The sequence below is a fragment of the Alligator mississippiensis genome, chromosome 2 (assembly GCF_030867095.1).
Source record: "Alligator mississippiensis isolate rAllMis1 chromosome 2, rAllMis1, whole genome shotgun sequence".
Lineage (NCBI taxonomy): Eukaryota > Metazoa > Chordata > Crocodylia > Alligatoridae > Alligator > Alligator mississippiensis.
This window is the reverse complement of record NC_081825.1, coordinates 190,996,480-191,017,254: the sequence shown is the minus strand read 5'-3', so window position 1 is coordinate 191,017,254 and position 20,775 is coordinate 190,996,480. Positions and strand designations below refer to the sequence as shown.

At 46.0% G+C, this 20,775-nt stretch overlaps 2 protein-coding genes across 6 annotated transcripts in view; both read right to left on the bottom strand.

Moving 5' to 3' along the window:
- The window catches only part of TSG101 (tumor susceptibility 101), a 70,783-nt gene extending 69,052 nt beyond the window's left edge, over positions 1–1,731 (bottom strand). The window contains exon 1 of one of the 2 annotated variants that reach the window (XM_006263482.4): positions 1,618–1,731. In XM_006263482.4, coding sequence (XP_006263544.1) covers positions 1,618–1,659 — 42 coding nt within the window. In that variant the 5' untranslated portion in view covers positions 1,660–1,731. The remainder of the gene's footprint in view (positions 1–1,617) is intronic. The other variant, XM_006263483.4, reaches the window with a different exon arrangement.
- A 1,346-nt stretch (positions 1,732–3,077) lies between these two features.
- UEVLD (UEV and lactate/malate dehyrogenase domains) overlaps positions 3,078–20,775 on the bottom strand; it is a 44,664-nt gene continuing 26,966 nt past the window's right edge. For 3 of the 4 annotated variants that reach the window (XM_019476838.2, XM_006263481.4, XM_019476837.2), the window contains 6 exons: positions 20,041–20,146; positions 19,195–19,365; positions 15,052–15,225; positions 10,669–10,753; positions 8,639–8,762; positions 3,078–5,686 (listed from right to left, as the gene is read on the bottom strand). In XM_019476838.2, the coding sequence (XP_019332383.1) occupies positions 5,522–5,686; positions 8,639–8,762; positions 10,669–10,753; positions 15,052–15,225; positions 19,195–19,365; positions 20,041–20,146 (825 nt within the window). In that variant the 3' untranslated portion in view covers positions 3,078–5,521. The remainder of the gene's footprint in view (positions 5,687–8,638; positions 8,763–10,668; positions 10,754–15,051; positions 15,226–19,194; positions 19,366–20,040; positions 20,147–20,775) is intronic. The other variant, XM_059722607.1, reaches the window with a different exon arrangement.

The following is a 20,775-nucleotide window of genomic DNA, read 5'->3' as shown; positions in this document are numbered from 1 at the left end:
AATTCCTGGCCTGATCTCTCTGAAAAGTAAACAAGTCATGCACAGCATACACCTAACATGAAAAACCCTTTCATTATTACAACTCAGTTCAACTTTCTAATAACGGCAGTGCCTGGGTTGCACAGAAGACTGGCTCTGCTAAACTTCGACACTGGGCCTCAACTTCAGGAGCAGGATGGAGAACTTTATCTTGCAGGCTCTTAAAACTGCAGACTACATGATGCCATGCCATCCTAACTAGCCTGGGTACAACTACAAGTACCACTGGATTAGCAAAGCACTCGGCCAAGTACAGTGACCACACAGCTTGACCCAGGCTTACTCAAGTGTCCCTGCCAAGCAGCACACTATGCCACATACACATATTCTTAAACAGGTCTTCTTTAAGGCTAAATGAAGGACCCAATCAATTCCCTGCATGACTGGCAATACTGGTATGCGCAGTACTATTAACCTGAGAAAAAAAATCTCAAAGTTTGGCTTTTGTCTGTCAGGTCAATTGACAATAAGTAATAAATGGTCACAAGGAAAGATGTTATTACATCTCCCTAAAAACCCATGACAGTAGTTACTCTAAGACAGGGGAGTCAAACTCACCCAGCCCTTGGTTAGCTAGCTCAGTGCCTGATTTTAAAACAGGGTTTTTTAAAGTATGAGGGGAGAAAGGAAGACCTGCCTTTACCCTGTGTCTACAATTACCGGACATGGGAAGAAACTGGTCCCTGCTGAGGACCTTTAGTCACTAGGGCCATGTCCAGACAAGCACAACCATGTGTAACACCGTATACACCATCCATTAAGGTGTTTCCCACACCGCTACCTTGCAGCATGAGGGCGTTTACTGACCCCAGGATCTGCTGCGTGGGAAAAAAAGTGAGGCAGTGCATGTGGCTGCACTGTGCGCCACCCAAAGCTAGAGTTTGGCCTGCCAGAGTCATGCTGCTGGCCAGGCTCCAAGCTGCAGGAGCTCTGTGGCTGCAACTTCCCCAGCCCCCAGGTAAGTCTACTAGGGCCAGCACAGTTGCTGGCCCCAGCCTTCCCTACCCGACCTGGCATAACCCACCATGTGCAGAGGGCACATGGTACAGGCACCTCCTGGGGACCAACACACCAGTGTGATGCTGCTTCTTGTCCCTGGGAAACCAAATGCCTGTGCTTGTCTGGATGTGGCCTAGGAGTCAGTAATAGACTCCTAGACTAAAAAACAGAAGACCGGTTTGATTCATATTTGAGCCAGATGTCAGCATTTTCCCTCAAAGCAAGCCTCTTAGACCTTACAGATGGGATAAACCCACTGTCTCCCTAAGTATCTGTGGCTAAAAACAGATACTCAGTTTAATCTGATAAAGGCCTGTTTGGAGTCTATGAGGTCTCCAAATTCACAATTCAATCTGTCCTTCCCCTCCCCCTCCCCCTCTTGTGCACCCCCATTCCAGAGCACCCCATGAGGAAAGGGCCCGGCCCTGCTGAGCCCCCCGGGCTCCCAAAGCAGCTGCTGCGCGCGCTGCGCCGCCCCCCGAACGCTGGGCTGGCGGTTCCAGCGGGTGCTCGCCCCGCCCCGCCTGGTTGCTACGGCAAAACCCTGCGCGGGGCGCGGAGGCCGGAGGCGCGCCGTACCTTGCCGAGCATCTTCTTCAGCTGGCTCTCAGACAGCGCCATGGCGGCCCCGCCACTAGCGCGCCCGCGCGCAGAAACCCCCGGCCTAGCTCGAGCGCTCGCTCTTCCGTCCTCCCCCTCCCGGCCCCCCCCGACACCGGAAGCTGGCGGCGCTTCCGGTGGCCTCACTTCCGCCGCGCCTGCGCGTTACCTCAGCACGTGATGCCGGACGCAGGGGGGGGTGCTCTCCCACCCAGCCGGTGGGGTGGATGGTCACGTGCCCCTGCGGCCAATGAGTGAGCCGCTGCTCCAATGAGGAGCCCCGCCCCCGTGTGACCTCGGAGGTGGGGGAAGAGCGGCGGGACGCTGTGGAGCTGTATCCCGGCAGTAGAATGGGGGTAGTGAGGCCCCGCCTCCCTGGAGAAAGGGCCAATGAGTTTTAGGTGGCAGCTCATGCAGAGAGACAGCAGGGTTTCAGTTGTTAGCATCTTGCTCCTGCTGCCTGCTTTGTTAAAACATGGCCCCAGGTGCAGGCACTTTGGTCTTGGCTGCAGGAGTGCTGCATGGGAGGGGAATGCACCCTCCCCTACTGTCCCATTACATCTTCCTACCTCTGAATATAAGGCCAGCTCGTCGTTTTCAAAATAGCCCTGTTACACAGCACTGCCAAATGGGCAGGCAGAGCAGCCTCTGCTCCTGATGTGTCTCTACTCTGCCCTGGGGGCGTACACATCTGGAGTGCTCTGTCCAGTTTGCCCCCCCACCTCCAGAAAGGATGTGGACAACTTGGAGAGCATCCAGCAGAGCGCAAGAAAAATGGTTCCCAAGGCTGGGGCATATGGCTTGTGAGGAGAGGCTGAGGGAACTGAGCTTATTTAGGCTGTAGATGAGAAGACTGAGTGTTTCTTTAACAGCAGCCTTCAGCTACCTGAAGGTGGGGTCTAAAGAGGATGGAGCTAAACCAGGGGTCAGCAACCCACAGCATGCATGGCAGAGCACCATTTTGCTCAGCTCACTACCACAGAGCTGGGCTCTGGGCAGTTGCTACCAGCTATGGGTGCCCAGGCTGCTCTTTACAAGGTAGACATTGCAGTTTTTTTGGCACTCTGGCCAAAAATGTTGTCTACCCCCGAGTTAGACTGTTCTCAGTGATGACAGAACAAGGAACAATGGTCTCAAGTTGCAGCAAGGGAGGTTTAAGTTGGCTATTAGGAAAAACTCTCACTAGGAGGGTGATGAAGCACTGGAGCAGGTTACTTACAGAGGTGATGGACTCTCCGTCCTCGGAGTTTAACGTCCGGCTCAACAAAGCCCTGGCTGGAATGATTTACTTGGGAATGGTGCTGTTTTGAGCAGGGGGTTGGACTAGATAACTTCCTGAGGTCCCTTCCGACCCAACAGGTCATTCCAAAATTGATACCCCCAGTTGAAGCAGCAGCCTAGTATGCAAGATGATGAATTAAACCAAAAAAACCCAGCAGTCAGCAAAGCACGTATCCTTTATTGCTATTGGTCAGCACTCTGCCAAACATTTTTTCTTGCAAGTGTTCCACGTACAATGTAAGCAGCCAGACATGATCATTAACCACAAAGGTAAAGTAAAAGAACCTAAGTACAAATCACATGTTCTGCTGATTTAGGATTATTAATATGAACAAATAATACCTTCCAGAAGAATACGGTCATGTTGGTGCACCACATGCTGTTTTAATTGAGAATGCTCAATGCACCCACTTGAATGAAAGTCTTCCTGTAGGCAGGTCTATTACACTTTTGAGTCACTTTTCCAAGAAGGACTCCCTTTTCATAAACATTTCATTTAAAACCACAAAAAAAATTGGTAGACTCGGAGAACAAGATATATAAACCGTGATTTAAAAACTGTATTTGGGGAAAGCAGTTGAACATATGAATTGCACGACTATCTACTTGAACAGAAATACCAACATTAGAATTTTACAGCAACACACCAATCCTTTGGTCTTCTGCAAACCGCTGTCTAACAGAACACATCATTTTAGCAATACTATGTGCATTTAAGATAAACTTTACATAGTGTTTCTGAAGAACAGGTAACCTTTTTTTTTTTTTTTTTATAGACAAAAAGGCATTTTGAAACTATCCTTCCTCTGACAAACAAATGCCATTTTTAAAGCTGTGATACTTTGGTCATTTTTAAATAAGAACTCCAATGGGACTAAAGAATGGTATTTTAAAATAACTGTGGGAGCTTACTAATAATGTTATGATACATGTACTGTTATCTTAAAAAAACAACCAACCCAAAATAAAAAACTACTGCAATGTTTAATAAAATAAGCTACAATATTAAATGTAGTGCATCACTCCAGCCTCAAAACCCTCTACAACATATTGCAATGCAAAACACCCTAAGAAAAATTCATTTATTGCTCACTTAAGATTTTTCAAAAGTAAAATAGTCCAGCTATTTTTTTACAACCAGACAAACCAGTTAAGTTTATATGACAACCTGCTTAAGATATAGCATTGATCAAAATAAACAGAATTCTCATTCACTGTGCAATTGAGAAAAATGGTGTTCTCTTTTGCTCACAATTCTGAGAACTCAGCATACCACATCTCCCACTAAGACCAAAGAAAGGGCTCAATCCTGCTCTCACAGGAATCAACAGAATTTTACAACTCACATCAGTTGTGCAAAATGACTTTCAAATGGGAGCTGAGGGTACTCAGCCATTGCAAGACAGCATCTTTGCAAGGAACAAGCTAGTAGAGTTTCACTTAAAGCATTCATACATTGTATCTTTGCTGACAAAATTTCATCCATTTCAACTCTTAACTGTCGAGTCCAATTCTTAAATCCTAAAAGCAAGAGCAAAGCCCACATTTCTCCCTTATGCTTGGTATCATTAATACTTTAATACAGAGGTCTTTCTTTTAGACAGGTACCTAGTTTAACAGGAGAAAAGTAATTTGTCCCAAATGGTTTATTTTAAAATCAGAACATCCTTTTACAACAAACCTCAACCACTTTTGTTTATAGGTGTCTCCCTATGGAGAATTAGCTTTCTGCCCCATACATCTTATTCTTAGAAATCTTATCTAAAGCTCAGTGACATCATAGTCAGATAATACAGTTCATTATTATCCTGTCACAAACATCTCTACACTCCAAAGAGTATTTGAACTAATACCACATCTTTTGGAGTGCCTGCTGTGTTTAAAAAGGTAGTTCTAAACTTTCGGATACTTTAATGCTACATGCTACAAAGCAACAATAGTAACTTTAGGGGAAAGTTTCAGGCACAATTAGATGAACAAAAAAAAAACTTACATTCATATGCAATGTCCAGAAGTTCAAGTTTGGAGGTATCATTAAAATATATATATTTTTATAGCCATGTGATGGAATGGAATTTGGTTATATAAAAGACAATAAAGTGCATTAACCTTCACTGTGTCTGCTTATAAGCAGGCTTTATTGTGCCTGTCAGTCAATTACTTACTGCAGTGAAAAGCTGGTGTGAGATGGTGGTCAGTCTCTCCACACTGAAAGTTAGCAGAGGGTGGCTCTCCACATATACTGAAAGAATATTTAGGCAGCTGGATAAGTTGATGTCACAGCCCCATCCCCCAATTAATTTATGCACCAGGCAGGCCTGATTCTTACGTTAATGATGAAGAAGGCAGGCAAAATTGCTTAGATTTTGATGAGACATTTTTGTATATTACCCTCATTTTGATTAGGAAAACACACACAATAGAAATTCTTAACTTTATGGCCATGGTGTGCCGTGTTAGAGAGATTAAAAAGAGCTTTGTAGGAATGACGAACTTGTGAAAGGAAATCAGACAACTGTACTGTTTATAAAGATTTAACAGCAACCCTTTCTCCTTAGCAAATCCAGTGCTGTCATAAGCAGATGTCAGGACTTTGTCATGTTTAAAGTTTCAATTGCTGCTGAAGGTCATGAATCGATGAGGCACTGTTTTGTAGTTTCGCTGCCACCAGCTCCTCTTTCTCTGGCTTGATCGTTTCAATCACACCATTGGTTCCAAGAATACAAGGCATACTTAAAAATACTTCACTGTTTATACTGCAGCACCCCTGGAATTGTGCAAACAGTAAAGGACTATTAATGTAGCTGTTTTTGAATACTGTGCATCTTTAGAAATCTCTGCTACTTCTATGCCCATTATGGAATATGGAATTGCGTGAATTAAGATAGTTAAAATTCAACTCAGCAAGATGTTCTTTGTTTAGCAGATAAGCATAGCTTAAATGTTATTTATTTAGAATAACCTATAGTAAATTCATGCTATGCAAGATCTGTGCCTTATTACAGTTAAGTGTTTAGGATTTCTTAGGCCTTTTGTATATTTAAACAACATATTTATCTCAGCAAATCTCAATGGTGGAGACAAAGCTTGTAAACAGCAAAAGAACACTTTTTGCCAGCATAGCTTAAACCAGTTCTCCAGATGTTGCAAGCTATATTATCAGGATTTTTTCCCCTCTAGTACAGGGGTTCTCACAACCTTTTTTAGACTCAAGGTACCCCTTGAAAAATGCCAGCTCTTACTTTTAACTCGGGGGTGGGGGGGTGGGGTAGGGGTTGTCTACAGAAAATATTGAGCAAGTTTTTTGTTGCAAAGAATCCAACAATACACAAGACATAGGAATTGCTGAAGTGTGGCAATTGCCATGCTCCAGCAGACTATTAATTGAGTCTGCTCCAATGAGCTGGAATTACAGCACATCGAAGCAGTCTCCCTGCTTATGTATAGGCACCCTGTATAGGTTTATTCTGTGAATCACGTTTGCACATCTAACAATGCTAACACTACATGGCACCCCAGAGCAACCTTGAAAGGATCTCAAGGCACCCCAGGTGCCATAGGTCTAGTATAACTGCATCTCCACTAACTTTACTGATTATGGGGAGAATAAAACTAAAAGCACACACCCTGTCTGACCAATGTGGCTATCCCAGCAAAATTTTGGGGTATAGAGTATGTATTATATATGAACATGCATCTTTGTATTCTGCAATTAAATTACTAAAATTCAAGTGAGGATTAAAATAGTTTTCTCATTTTTTAGGGTAAAATAATATGTGTCCACATGTGTAAAGTCTTAGGTTGTGCAGACAATATGCAGGTCCAGTTAAAAGGCATTATTAGGTCATTTCTGCAGAGCAGTAGCTATTTAACAGAAACTTCATATGATAATAAGAGAAAGTAAATTAATAAGCATCTGTAGGTCATGAAACAGTAATCAGCCTTTGTTCCATTTTGTTTTAAATCCTACAGTCACCCCTTAGAAGGAAATTCCTGTTTTGAAAATTGGAAATTAACTGTTACTAAAGGGAAATATTTCTTCATAATGTTTACTTCCTAATATAAATAACATTGTTCAACTAATACTTCTAGGATAAAGTTTAAAGTCTAACATGATTTTGTTTAAACAGTTTCTAGAAAGTAAGAACACTGTAGACAATACTATTTCTCAGTTTTATCAAATATAGTACTAAAGGAAAGTCTGTATCAGATTCTTGTAGAGAGAGCTGAAAATGTTTGGTGCTTTAGAAAACTTGCAGTCAGCATCGAGCACTTTGAAACCAAGACACACCTACCTGTGCTACTTGCCAAAGCCAACTATATCACAGCCTATTTGCATAACAAGGGGTGGCCAAAAGGGGCACTATCCTTGATGCCAAATTAGAAGAGGCTCCAGAATCACTCTCCATGCCCACACAGTCCATGCCCCAGCAGCTCACTCATGCAAAGAACTCCAAAACAGTCCCCCAGCTGCTATTTTAAGAGCAACAGCCCAGATGGGTATAGCACACGCAGTGGCAGCAGTTGTTCAGCTGAGACTGGCGCAAGTAAAACCAGCCCTGCCTCCCCCAGCCCCCTTTAGAACCTGCCCCTGCAACATGTGCCTCTCCTGCTCTTAGAAACCACATGCTCACTAGAGCTATGAGAAACAGCTGTGTTTTGATTTGGTTTTGGATTCAGACATTTCAGAGGACAGTGATTCATGTCGGTGTTTCGGATCACTGTCCTGTTTCGTTTCAGCCAAATCTGTTTCAGAGATTCGGCTCTGCCAAATCTCCAAATCTGTTTCGAACAGGCTGCAAGGGAAGCTTTGCATAGCCCTACCCAGCCAGGAGGGGCAGTGGGTGGCTCATCCGAGGGAGGAGGAGGGCCGCTGCCCTCCATGCAGGCAAAGAGTAACCCCCGTGTGGGTCTCTGATCCCTGTCACATGGGGTCACAGGGCAGGGAAGCAGCACAGAGTGGCGAGCAAGTCTGCTGGTCCCTGCCCCATCACAGGGAGCAGAGATCTGCGCAGGGGGTCTCCTCACTACCACTGCCCTCTCCATGCAGCCCCGCATCACCAGGGCAGCTTGGGACAGGCAGCGGCAGCGAGGAGACCCCTGGTGCAGATTTCTGCTCCCTGCGGAGCCAAGTCATGCGGCAGAGCAGCAGTGCACAGCTGTTTCCTTGCAAGCCGGGCTCCGAAACGCTGAAATTTTCCGAAACATTTCAGATGCCTAGTTGTTTCAGAGATGTTTCTGAGCCTTCCGTTTCGATTCAGATTCAGTGTTTCGGGTGCCAAAGCAGCCCAAAACACCTCCAAAACAAAACAGCTGCCAAAATTTCGCACAACCCTAATGCTTACCCCTATGTCCCCCCCCCTCCCCTCCCCGGGTGTGATCCAGGCATCAAGTCTGCTTGTTACACCACTGCTTCGATTACTAGGAAGCTGGATGCCAGTACCAAGAATGATGCAGCACTCAACTACCCCAGTGTTGGGGAAGGGGGAAAAGGGGAAAATCGATTTACAACCCTGTCCTCAAACTATAGCCAAAAGAGTAGCAGATTCTTGTTCAATCTGATTAGTGCTAAAAGCTGGTGTCAGAAGAAACTAATAGAAACAATACAACTGTAGAATTGTTGGACTAAGCTAATGTCTCTGTTCTGCCAAAGTTAAAATGTCATGCCAAGTATGATGGATATGATGACAATTAACGGAAAAAGAAATATCATATTTACCTTTGCCAGAGTGGATACGGAATGAACTTTTCTTTTATCTTTCAATATACTTTCAATCAGGTCAGCTATTGATAATGCAACAGACCAAGACCTTTGACCTTTTCCCTTAAGAACTTCCATGGCTCTATTTATATAGAGAAGAAAAAAACCGAAAAAAATGTGGCAGAAAAACATCATTTCTTCAATTGTCCAACATATTTTATGGACACATAAGAAAGCATATTGCATAACATATGAGCCTCAGTCTCTGCCTCTGAAGAAAATACATCCTTAAATTCCTATTCCCCTAAATCTACAAAGATTAGGGCTTTTCATTTGCTGCATATAACTGGCACAAATTTGGCCAGCAAAACAAGCAAATGGAAGATAACTATTTTCTTAATTTCTATGAAGAGTGTGTCCCTTTCGCTGCAGTGCGTACATCTGTGATTAAAGACATACTCCTGAACCTCAGAAGGAAGGTAACTAACTAATTTATTAATACAAGTAGCATGGCACACTACACCACCAGAGAAATGCTGACAGGAAGTTTTTCCATGTTAGGGAAACTAAGTGTTTTTAAGGACCATACTCATTCAGTTAACATCATCACTCAAGATCCCACCCAATATCCTCATAATGGCTAAATATAGGATTGCAGGTACAGTGGAGCAAATGCCCCAAGACTGAATTCCAATAAGCCTACAACGCGCCTAGAAAATTGGGAAGAGAGTTTGAATTGCTTAAAGTGGGGGTGCACCAACAGAGATTTTTGGGGCCGATACGGATATCCGATTTTTAAGGAGGCATAGTTGGCTAATACCAATCTGATTTCCAATATAATGTGGAGAGCTGCCTCCAGCTGGTAAGTCCATTGTGGTAGAAGGGGTGGGGGGCAGATCAACCTCCCACCGCAGTGAGGCAGCGAACAAGCGTAGGTGCTGCCCAGCTGCAGCAGGGTGGGGCGCAGAATGGAGGCGCAGCTCGTTTGGGGGGGATGGGGAAGGGGAGGTGGCACGGCTCCCGCCCTTGCTTGCATCCCGGGGGGGGAGAAATAGGATACGTGCTCCCGGATCTCTGCAGGACGAGCAGGTGGGCTCCAGCTGCAGGCTGGAGCCAGGTTCTTCTCATCGGGGCCTGGGCTCGAGGCAGGGGCTACAGAAGGGGCTGGAGCCACCCCAAATTTTGCTGAAGCTCCATCCTAGTGCTGCCACGCATTGAGCTCTTCGCAGCTCAACCCCCATCTCCCCCCACGTGCAGGGAAAAGCCAGAGCTGTGCCAGGCACGCGGTAGCAGTGCTGAAAGGGAGCCACAGCGAAATTTGGATGTATCCCCCTCTATAGGCCCAGCTCCGAACCCAGCCCCCAGCGAGAAGAGCCCAGCTCCAGCCTGTACTGTACATATCTGGGGGGCACATGCCCCCGCCACCCCCCCCACCCCAGGTGCAAGCAGCAGTGGGAGCCACCCCCGTCCCCACAAGCCGTGCCTACATCCCATGCCCCAGCTGGGCAGCGCTTACCTCTTCCCCCTTCCTCACCACAGGGGGCGGGGAGGGGGTTGATCTGCCCCCCCACGTCCCTTTTCTCCCTCCTCCCTTTCCACCACAATGGGCTGACCAACTGGAGGCAGCTCTCCATGCTGCCAGGCTCCACTCCTTGCTGCTCCAGTGCTGTGCTGCGGCTGCGTGCACGCACTGGCATTTATTGGCCAAATTATTAGTCCCATTGGGCCAATTTCCGATGCAGCCAATTTTCTTTATATTGGTACCAATCCAATACTGGATCAGTGTATCAGTGCACCGCTAGCTTAAAGGAAAGAGAGATAACCAACAATCTATTCTAGAGCTAACGTAACTGGACCACGCTGTGTTTATTCTCAGACCTACAAGACTAGTCTTTCCTTAGATGCACAATGTCTAGAAAGGATATGAACATTTTAGAGCAAATTTGCTCCTATGAGTAAAAATAAGTCAGATTATTCAGGGATTCAGTGCTCTACAGTCAAGAAGCATACTTAATGTGAATATAAATTTACTATTGTAGCCATGTTACCTGTTTGCTAACTGTTCCCTTGAATTATGATGTGATTTTGCTGCAGTTTGACACGTTGCTGAATTAGAACCAGTCCATGCAGGCACTAGGTAAAATAAACAGAACAGAATGTTTTATCTCAATATATAACACTGATGAACACATTTTAAATTTTGTTTTCTATAGTGCATGTTTTAATGCCCTGAACTTAGTTGCTACCTTTCTAAAGTTCACAGCAACTCCTTAAGCCCCAGTGCAGAACGGGCTTGGAATCTTTATAGAAATACATCAAGGAAAGTGGTAGTAAGTGGCTTATTGTCCAAACTAAGAATGTATGTGTATGCACATGTGTGGAGATTACAGCTAGGGATTGGTTGGGATGCAAAGGAAGTCAGAGTTTCGTATTCGGCAGCCATTGGACACAGCTGACAAAGCGGCTTCAACAGAATTCGGCAGCAGGGGGCTCTGCTGCACTGCAGGTGGGTGCCTGTGGCTCTCCCTAGGCTGTTTGTAAATGGGTGGCAGGGAAAAAGAAGTGGCAGACACGGCAGGGTCCTAGTCCCCACCCTCCTCAGACCTGAGCTGAGTCATTCTGGCCCCTTGCCAGAAAATATGTTGCCAAGCACTGTCATATACTATGAATGGACTTGCAGAAAGAAAGTGCTCTTAGCAGAGAGAGATTTAAATACAAGAAAAAGGAGAGCTGCTCAGAAGGGCAAAATGTCAGTAGAGATAAACAAGGCAGGCAACACACTGAGGGATATAGGGGTTAACAGCTGGAGTTAATAACTGGTCCAGGTAACGGAATAAGAATCCACAGTCTCTAGTGAGGCTATGTTTAACAGAGTGCAGTCTGGCAGAAGGCAGGGCGAGGTGGCACCTTAGAGACTAACACAATGACATCTCACAATTCAGTCTGCATACGATTTCTTGTTCAGCAATATCATGTTCAAGTTGGTTTTTAAAAGTAGGTCATTCTGCAAGTCTATTCACAGTGTCTGATGAAGTAGGCTGTTACATACAAAAGCTCATGCCTCTGAACTAGTTCTTGTCTAAGGTGCCATCCCGGCCTATGTTCTGCCTGACTTCACACTAATGTGGCTAACCACCTCGTTTCTCTCTTGTGGGAGCAACTTTTGGAGAGGAGAAAGGCAATGCAGACACAAGATGGAGGTACACCCTCCTTACACTGTAGCTTTCTAGCGAAGAAAACACTTTTAAAAAAGGACACTTAACAAGAAAACAGGGGTTGGGGGTACAGGTGGTGTTCTTACCAATCCTCCCAGTCTCAGGCTATGGGCTGAGGAGGATTGAGGTAGTGAACCAAAGACTGTGGCACTAGTGTCATCGGGAAGGCTTCGGCTTCCATGACCACAGTCCACTCTTTGGTGAGAGGGACAGTGAGCTGCTGGGCAGGGACGGCCTCCACCTCTCTCCACTGGGGAGGAGACTCTTCTCAGCCAGACTGGCTGACCTCCTCTACTGGGCTTTAAACTAAGCCCGCCGGGGGATTGGGGGGGGGGGGGACGGGACACGGGACTACTGTCACTGCTGGCCCGCTGAGCAACCCTTGCAAAGCCAGCAGGTCAAGGCACTTAGGGGAGCCCACCCCTGCCTGAGCCCTGGAACGAACTGCAGGCAAGGCAAGGGCCACCAAAGGGACACTTGTGTACCTATACACAAATGCCAGAAGCTTGGGAAATAAGCAAGAGGAACTTGTCCTCCTGCTTAAAACAAATAATTATGATGTCATAGGGATAATGGAGACCTGGTGGGACTCCACCCATGACTGGGCCATGGGTATAGATGGCTATACCCTGTACAGGAGAGATTGAGTGGACAAAAGGGGCGGGGGCGTAGCTCTCTATGTCAAGAAAAGCTACGCATCCCTGCAAGCCGATATTGGTGCCCAGGGTGGACTGGAGACCCTCTGGGTTAAAATCCGTGGGGAACACAGCACAGGGGACACAATAGTGGGAGTCTATTACAGACCCCCTACCCAGGATCAAAACCTTGACCAGGAGTTCACCAGGGAATTAGCTGAGGCCGCATGCTCCCGGTGCATGGTTATCATGGGAGACCCCTGCTAAACCAGATAGGACAACTGACAACTGTCACCCAGGAAAAAGCAAACTTGCTAAATGGGTACTTTGCATCAGTTTTTCACCAGTCCCATGGGATGCCCCTTCCCACTATGGGACAGGGAGGCCCGGGCGAGGGAGATTCCTTACCCTCCATCAAAGCTGACCTTGTGAAGAAACACCTTGAGAGGCTGGACACCCTCAAGTCAGTCGCCCCTGACTATCTACACCCCAGGGTACTCAAGGAGCTGGCTAGCATCATAGCTCAGCCCCTGACATGGATCTTTGAGAACTCCTGGTGCTCTGATGAAGTGCCCGAAGACTGGAAGAAGGCCAATGTGGTACCTTTCTTCAAGAAAGGGAGGAAAGTGGATCCGGAAAACTACAGACCCATCAGCCTGACCTCTATCCCAGGGAAGATCCTAGAAGATAATCAGAGAGGCCATTCTTAACAGACTGGCTGATGGCAACATCCTGAGGGATAGCAAGAACAGGTTTTTGTTTCAGGTAGGTCTTGCTTGATCAATCTCATTTCCTTTTACGACCAGGTGACCTATTACCTGGACAAGGGGGAAGAGATTGATGTCATATATCTCAACTTCAAAAAAGCCTTTGATCTGGTATCCCATGATCACCTCTTGGCAAAACTGGCTAGCTGCGGCCTTGGCCACACCACGATCCGTTGGCTGGGGAATTGGCTCCGTGGTCGGACCCAGAGGGTGGTGGTTGATGGAAGTCAATCGTCATGGTGCCCTGTGACCAGTGGGATCCCTCAAGGCTCTGTCCTAGGGCCAATACTATTTAACATCTTCACTAATGTTGTAGACATTGGTGTCAGAAGCGGACTGGCCAAGTTCACCGACGACACCAAACTCTGGGGTAAAGCATCCACACCTGAGGACAGGAGGGTAATCCAGGCAGACCTTGACAGGCTCAGGAAATGGGCAGATGATAACTTGATGGTGTTTAATACTGAAAAATGCAAGGTTCTCCACCTTGGGAGGAAAAACCTGCAGCATCCTTATAGGTTCGGCAGTGTTACACTGGCTAGTACTACAGATGAAAGGGACTTGCGGGTCATGATTGACCACAAGATGAACATGAGCCTTCAATGTGATGCTGCAGCTAGTAAAGCGAGCAAAACGCTGGCTTGCATACATAGATGCTTCTCAAGCAAATCCCAGGAAGTCATTCTCCTGTTGTACTTGGCCTTGGTGAGGCTGCAGCTGGAGTACTGCGTCCAGTTTTGGGCTCCACAATTCAAAAAGGATGTGGAGAAGTTTGAGAGGGTGCAGAGGAGAGCCACATGCACGATAAGAGGTCAGAAAAACAGACCTTATTATGAGAGGCTGAGAGCCATGGGACTCTTCAGCCTGGAAAAGTGCAGGCTCAGGGGGGACCTGGTGGCCGCCTATAAATTTATTAGGGGTGTTCACCAGGACCTGGGGGAACGTCTGTTCACCAGAGCGCCCTAAGGGATGACAAGGTCGAACAGTCACAAACTCTTCCATGACCATGTCAGGCTGGACATAAGGAAGAGCTTCTTTACTGTCCGAGCCCCCAAGGTTTGGAATAGACTGCCGCTGGAGGTGGTTCAAGCACCTACTTTGAACACCTTCAAGAGACAATTGGATGTTTATCTTGCTGGGATCCTATGATCCCTGCTGAATTCCTACCCCTGGGGCAGGCGGCTGGACTCTATGATCTTCTGAGCTCCATTCCAGCCCTAATGTCTATGAATCTATTATCTATGTAATACATGAATAGATGCTCAACCATCAGTGGAACAAAGGCTGCTGTTTCCATGTGAAGTAGCCATTTAAGCAAGCCTGCTACACATCCCTTTTCTCACTTTTGTTGTCCCACTTCCTCATCATTACAAAGTAGTCAGAAGTCAACTTGCAGCTTTACTGCCTTTAGAATCCACCCACCCAATCCCCAACAGTTCCTTCCTACATACTCACTGTTTCTAGTTTTGTAAGAAGCCCTCACAACCCCAAACCCCTGCGGTGCCATTCCTGCGCTGCTATGTACTTTGACAAGTCAATCAAGACCTAACATGCAGAGCTGTGGAGTAGACACAGCTGCTGTTACCATCTGTGTGAACTGGGAGTTCAGCACCTCTTAAAATCTGGCACTTAAAGTACTCCAAAATTAGCAGCAGTCCACTACAATGCTGATTTCTCTTCCCAGAAAGATTGTTTCTTCAATACCTTTAACATAATAAGTTAAAAAAGAAGAAAAAGAAATTGAAGATGAAGTGTGGCCCACAAGCCATCAGCTGGATAGCCCCAATCTAAATCATCAAAACCTATCCTTTTACCTTTGCCTTCCCCTTGTTCACCAATAATCCAAGCCTCTTTTCCTAAAGTCTGAGCTTTCAACAGGTTTGCGATGACATACTGGAACCTCTCAGTGTCCAGGTTGCAGCCTATTCCAATAACTCTACTTTTGGGAAATGCACTCAGCTTCCATGATACATAGGTCATTATTTCCACTAAACAAGAGAGAAAAATATGTTGGTAACATACAATCACTTCCAAAAGTTCAACACAAAACAGGCTAGAATTCATCTTCAAGAGACAAAATCAGGAGCCAGCTATTCACTTTTAAAGTATTAGCCTACATGAACACATCAAGTTTACTTGTCCCTAAAACACCAAGTTAAGCTTTTAATATAACATGTCATAGCTCGAGTAAAGTAGTAAGAAGAGAGACCCAGGTAAGTTAAAAATTGTAAAATGTATCTAAAACAGGGTTTTTAATTAAATTGTTATCTACTTCTTAAGCTGGGAAAGGACACATCCTCATCCATCAAAAAATATTGCCTCAAAAAAAGTTTACTCCTCTTAATTTGCAAGTTTCTTTTCTCCACCCTTTGTTCTACTGAATGGCAACAAGGGAAGCATTTCAAATCACTTTATTAGTTTGAGTGTATGTGTAACAGCTCTGGTTCCTGTTCTGGCTAAGGAATGTTGTTGGGATGGGGTCAGGGAACAAGCTTACCATGAAGAATCTGGTGGGGTTGAATGGCTGACAGAGAGGTCCATGTGTGGTCCAGGGTGAAAGAGCCAAACCCTGGCCAAACATGTCATGTGCAGAGGGAGCAAACTAGAAAGGAGCCAGCACACTCAGAACCTCAGAGAAGGTAACACACAGCTGGCTGAGAATGCTGTGTGAAACTCATGGAGATGCAGAGCCAGGCTCTCCCAGCAGCATCCTGGGGACCTGGTGGAGTGGTCCAGTAAGCCAAGCTCAGCAGCAGACTAGTGAGGGATATGGAGTGAGTGAAGAGGAACTTGATCAGCAAAAAGGACAATGAGGTTTCCATGTGGGTAATGAGTTAAGTGTGTGAATGCAGACTGTTGATAAAGTGCTGACAGTGTGGAGTGGAGCCTCACGCATTGATGAGCAACACAAGGAAAATTAATGGAATCTGTATAAAATAGAGACTGATAGACTGGGGTGGAATTAACTAATCTTCTGAGTCAAGGGAGCCAGTGGGATCCATTAATGATTAGGGAGTCCATGAGATCAATTAGCGATTAACTGCTATTCTAGAGATTAAAAAAAAAAAAAAAGACTGTGGAATTACTTAATAATTGACTACTCTTTCATGAATTAAGAGAGACTATGGAATTCAGTGATAATGAATTACTCTCACTTGTATTATGAGAGACTAGAATTCATTGATGATTGACCCCTCTCCCATTAATCAGGACAGACTATTAAATTAATTCATAATTAACTGATCTTTTAGAACTGTGGATGTCAATCAGAGGTACATATACCCCTAGGGGTATTTAAAAGAGTCGTAGGGGGTACACAGAACAGATGTGGTGGATAAATGCCATGTGCGTGTGTGCACCCACAGTACAGCACACAGGTGTCAAGCACAGCCCGGCCATGGGGAGAGCAGTTGGGTCCGGCTGGTAACGCTGTTGTGGGGGAAGGGGCTGGGGGGGAGGCACATCAAAACCCCTGTGGTAGGGGAGGGAGTGGGGCAGGGGCAGCAGCTGCATAGTTGGGACTGAGCTGCATAAGGCGGGGGAGGGGGAGAAGGAGGGGGCAGCTCCCATGGCTACGTACACAGAGCTGCCATACCCTTGGGAGGGTATGGAGGGCATGTGCTCCTGGATCTGTGCACAGGGCAGGGTGGGCTGGGGACGGGGCGGCACTGGGCTCCTCCCAGCAGGGACTGGGCTGGGCTGCGCTCAGAGTAGGCACTGTCAACGCTGGCCCTGAGCCAGCCACTCCTTCCCCCATCACTGGGGCAGACTGCCCTGCCCACAGATCTGGGGGCACAGACTCCCCGTGCCCTCGCAGGGCATGTGCAGCAGCAGGAGCCAACCCTCACTCCCTGCATCCCCCAGACAAGCTGCTCGTGGTTCCGTCCCATGCCCCGCCTCAGCTGTGCAGCACCTTCCCCAGCCCTACTCCCTCCCTTGCTGTGGGGAGCCTCAGTCTGCCCCCCCCTTAAAAACAAGAAAAAATATAAAGAGGTACAGGAGCTGAAACTAAATCAGAAGGGGTACACTTATTAAAAAAAGGTTGAAAACCCCCATTTTAGAACATCATGAAACTAACTAGCCTGTGACTGGAATTCCTGACTAGACCAATAATTGATTACATCACACCCAGAAAGGCTTAAAGGATGTTAGTCTGGGACCCCATAAGGGAGGATACAAAAATGAGCAACTCTGAGCACATGAATAGCAGCTGGATCAAAAATGGGCTACTAGCAGCAACTGCCAGAGGGGTACAGGAGTCTGAGTTAAGGCCGCATATTTAGGCTAACTGGCCAGGAGTGGTAAGAAGCAGGGTATAGGGGTAGAAGGAACCCTGTGAAGATGACAGCCTTCAGTCAGGCAGATCTCTGCTCTTCTCTGAACAACCAACATCCCCCCTTTTTTTTTTTAAACAAGCATGGCAGGTAAGAACAAAGGGAAGTGGAAGCAGAGACCTGGTAGACCTGGACATGAGAGGCAATCCCAACTACAACTTCCTACAGTATGATTAAACAGGTTTTCAATCTATGGACCAATGTCTACTTCTTCTGTCCCTCCCTAGGACCTGGAAAGAATACATTTACCCCAGTGTAAGTTGCATCAGTTTTAAACACAAGTGTAAATTGCATCAGAATCCTAAAATGGACAGACCAGCAGCTTACCAGTGAGAGTTGGAGCCCCAACGCAGACTAGCAGCTATATCAACAGCAGCTGCACACATGAGAAAGTACTTCAGCACCTCTTTATTAGGGCTGGAAACAGACATCTTTGGCGAAGCATGAGCAGCTGTGACACTATGTGTTGCAGTACAGCTGATTGAACTTCAGGGACAGCTATAGACGTTCCTGGCTGCCACGCCCCGACCTGGGGCACATCTGCAGGTGGGGGAAAACCCCCCACCTGCAGATGTGCCTCCCATTAGGGAATGCAGAAGTCCCCTCCAGGGGATTTCCTCCAGATATATCTGCAAGCAGATCCTCTTCTACCCCACTTGCACACGTGTACCCCTAAGCCCAGACTTCCCCTGCTTACCCAGATACATCCTTGCAAGGACATGTCCAAGTAAGCAGGGAAAGAAAGCAAGGCAGGTGCTCCTAAGGCTGGAGGGGTTAGTTGATCCTGCCTGGTAAATCCTGGGGTGTGCAGTAGCGGGCCCCTCAAGCCCATAGAGCTCCTGCCCTAGAGAGGCTGGAGAGCTCAGGCAGCTTCACTCTGCTCAAGCTCATCCACCATAGCATATAGACAGTGAAGTAGCAGTAAAACTGTAGTAAAAGTAGTACAATTTAATACTATGTTCTATTGTGACCACAAATTTGAGCATTTGTGGCATAGCAGAAGGTATGGATGTCTATTTGTTTTCACTTTGTGCTGCCATAACGAAGGTGACATCTGTTCCCACCCCAGGTGGCTAGGAAGCAGGGAAAGGCCCACTTATATGGAGAAAAAGGCTGGACTAGATGGAAACAGACATCACTTACGCTGGTAGAGCCAACTTTTTTTTAGCAGGCATGCCACAAATTAGCTCTATACACTCCCTGAGTGACATGTCAATCCCCTCCCTCAAACCAGTCTGCTCCTCCTTTCACTCCCTGCTCTGTGTCCCCTGCCTGAACAGCTGCTTTGCTTTCTGCCCCCTGCTACTGTGCTGCCTGTCCCCTCCCTATTTGGTTGCATACCACACACAAAGGCTGCCCATGCCACTTGTGGCACTCATGCCCCAGGTTGGCCACCCCTGATCTACATCACAACTGCTTTATTCCAGATTTACTCAACAATAGATTCAAGCAAGTTATACCAATATTTAGCTTTGTTTTTGTTTTTTTTACCATCTCCTGTAAGAACTCAAGAGTACCAGGCTCAGAGCCAGGATTTCTGATCAATGAAGCAGTCTTTAAACAAACTGCAAACAAACTAAATCCAGAGACAAGCAAATCAAAAAAATATAAATATTAAAGTACCTGGATGAGATGCAACAAGCAGCACACTATTTTGATTATGGTGTGCTATGGCAGGGACAATTCCTCTGAACAGATCCACATTGCTTTGTATGACATCAAGATATGACTGAGCATTACCCAGATAATTAACGGTAAACACCACCACTTTGGAATCAGCAGAAGCAGAAAAATCTGACAAAATAGAAAGACACTGAGGTTAATTAAAAAATAATCAAATCCTAGAAACATCAAGTGATGGATGGAAAACATACTTGGCCCAAAGAAATTTTAAATGATCAACCCACTACTTATTCTTGATCCCTTAAAAGAAAGTTTCCCTTTTTATCCCAAATCAAATTTATCTATCTGGAAACATCACTATACTACCTGAACCCTGTGTATCCTAGAATCCTGTCCAAGATCTTTATCACATTTCTGTCCTGCACCTGGGGGCTTCTGTTCCTTTATGTCCCATTCAAAACAAGGACACCAACACAGTACCCAAATCTAGACAGCCACCAAAATATAAAATAAAATAAAATAAAATAAAAATCTTACAAATCTGTTAAGTGTATGTAATATGATCAGAAGGTCAACACAAGAGATTTAAAACCTTTACGCAGGGAGCAGGAAAAAGGATGATTTAGGAGTGTCAGCTTCCCAAAATCACTCTACCACCATGCTACCATCTTGCTGTGCAGAATCACATTCAAGACAAGAGAAACTATCAACAAATAATAGGCACTCACTGACCCAGAGGTATCGGGTAACCTAGAGGTGATACCTCCTAAAATGTCCTAAATATCCTAAACAGTAAAACACAGAAGATACAGCAACAGGTTTCATTAAAGCATGAAGATTTAGCACCTTTGCTAATCTCTACATTTGGTAGATCGAAGATATCCAGGTCCATGATTCCTCCTTTTGCTGCACCTTCAGAGGGATCTAAAAGAACCACCTGGTCTGCAGCACCCTGTAAAGAATAAAAAAGCAAAATGAAGCATGACTTCCTTTGAAAAATTAAAATTCTAAAATTCAACGAAACTTCTAGACTACTGTCAGTTATATACAAACACAAATCCCTGACCCGATCCAACTCATTGGTGACTGTGAGGTTAAGAGAACTAACTAGTCAGTTATAATGCTAGTTTCATGCCAAATAATATATTAAAATACACCCACCCACACACCCATGAAGGGAGCCATTCAAACTGGCTATTTTGTTAAACTAGTAAAAGCTGTGAGAAATACCCTCTATGGCCACATCCAGATAAGCGCAGACATTTGGTTCCCTGGGGACAAGAAGCAGCAGCAGACCTTGTGCCACTGTTACTTGTCCTGGTGAACGCCTGTGCCACGCACCCTCTGACACACAGCAGGTTACCTCAGATGGGGTAGGGGAGGCTGGGTCCAGCAACTGTGCTGGCCTCAACAGCCTTACCTGATATCCTGGGGGCTGGGGAAGCTGCAGTCATGGTGCTCCTGCAGCTTGGAGCCTAGCCAGCAGCCAAAGCATAGCTCTAGCAGGCCAGGCTCTGGGTTTGGGCGGCACATTCTGCAGCAATTTGTGCCACCCCGCTTATTTTCTGTGTAGGTTTTATT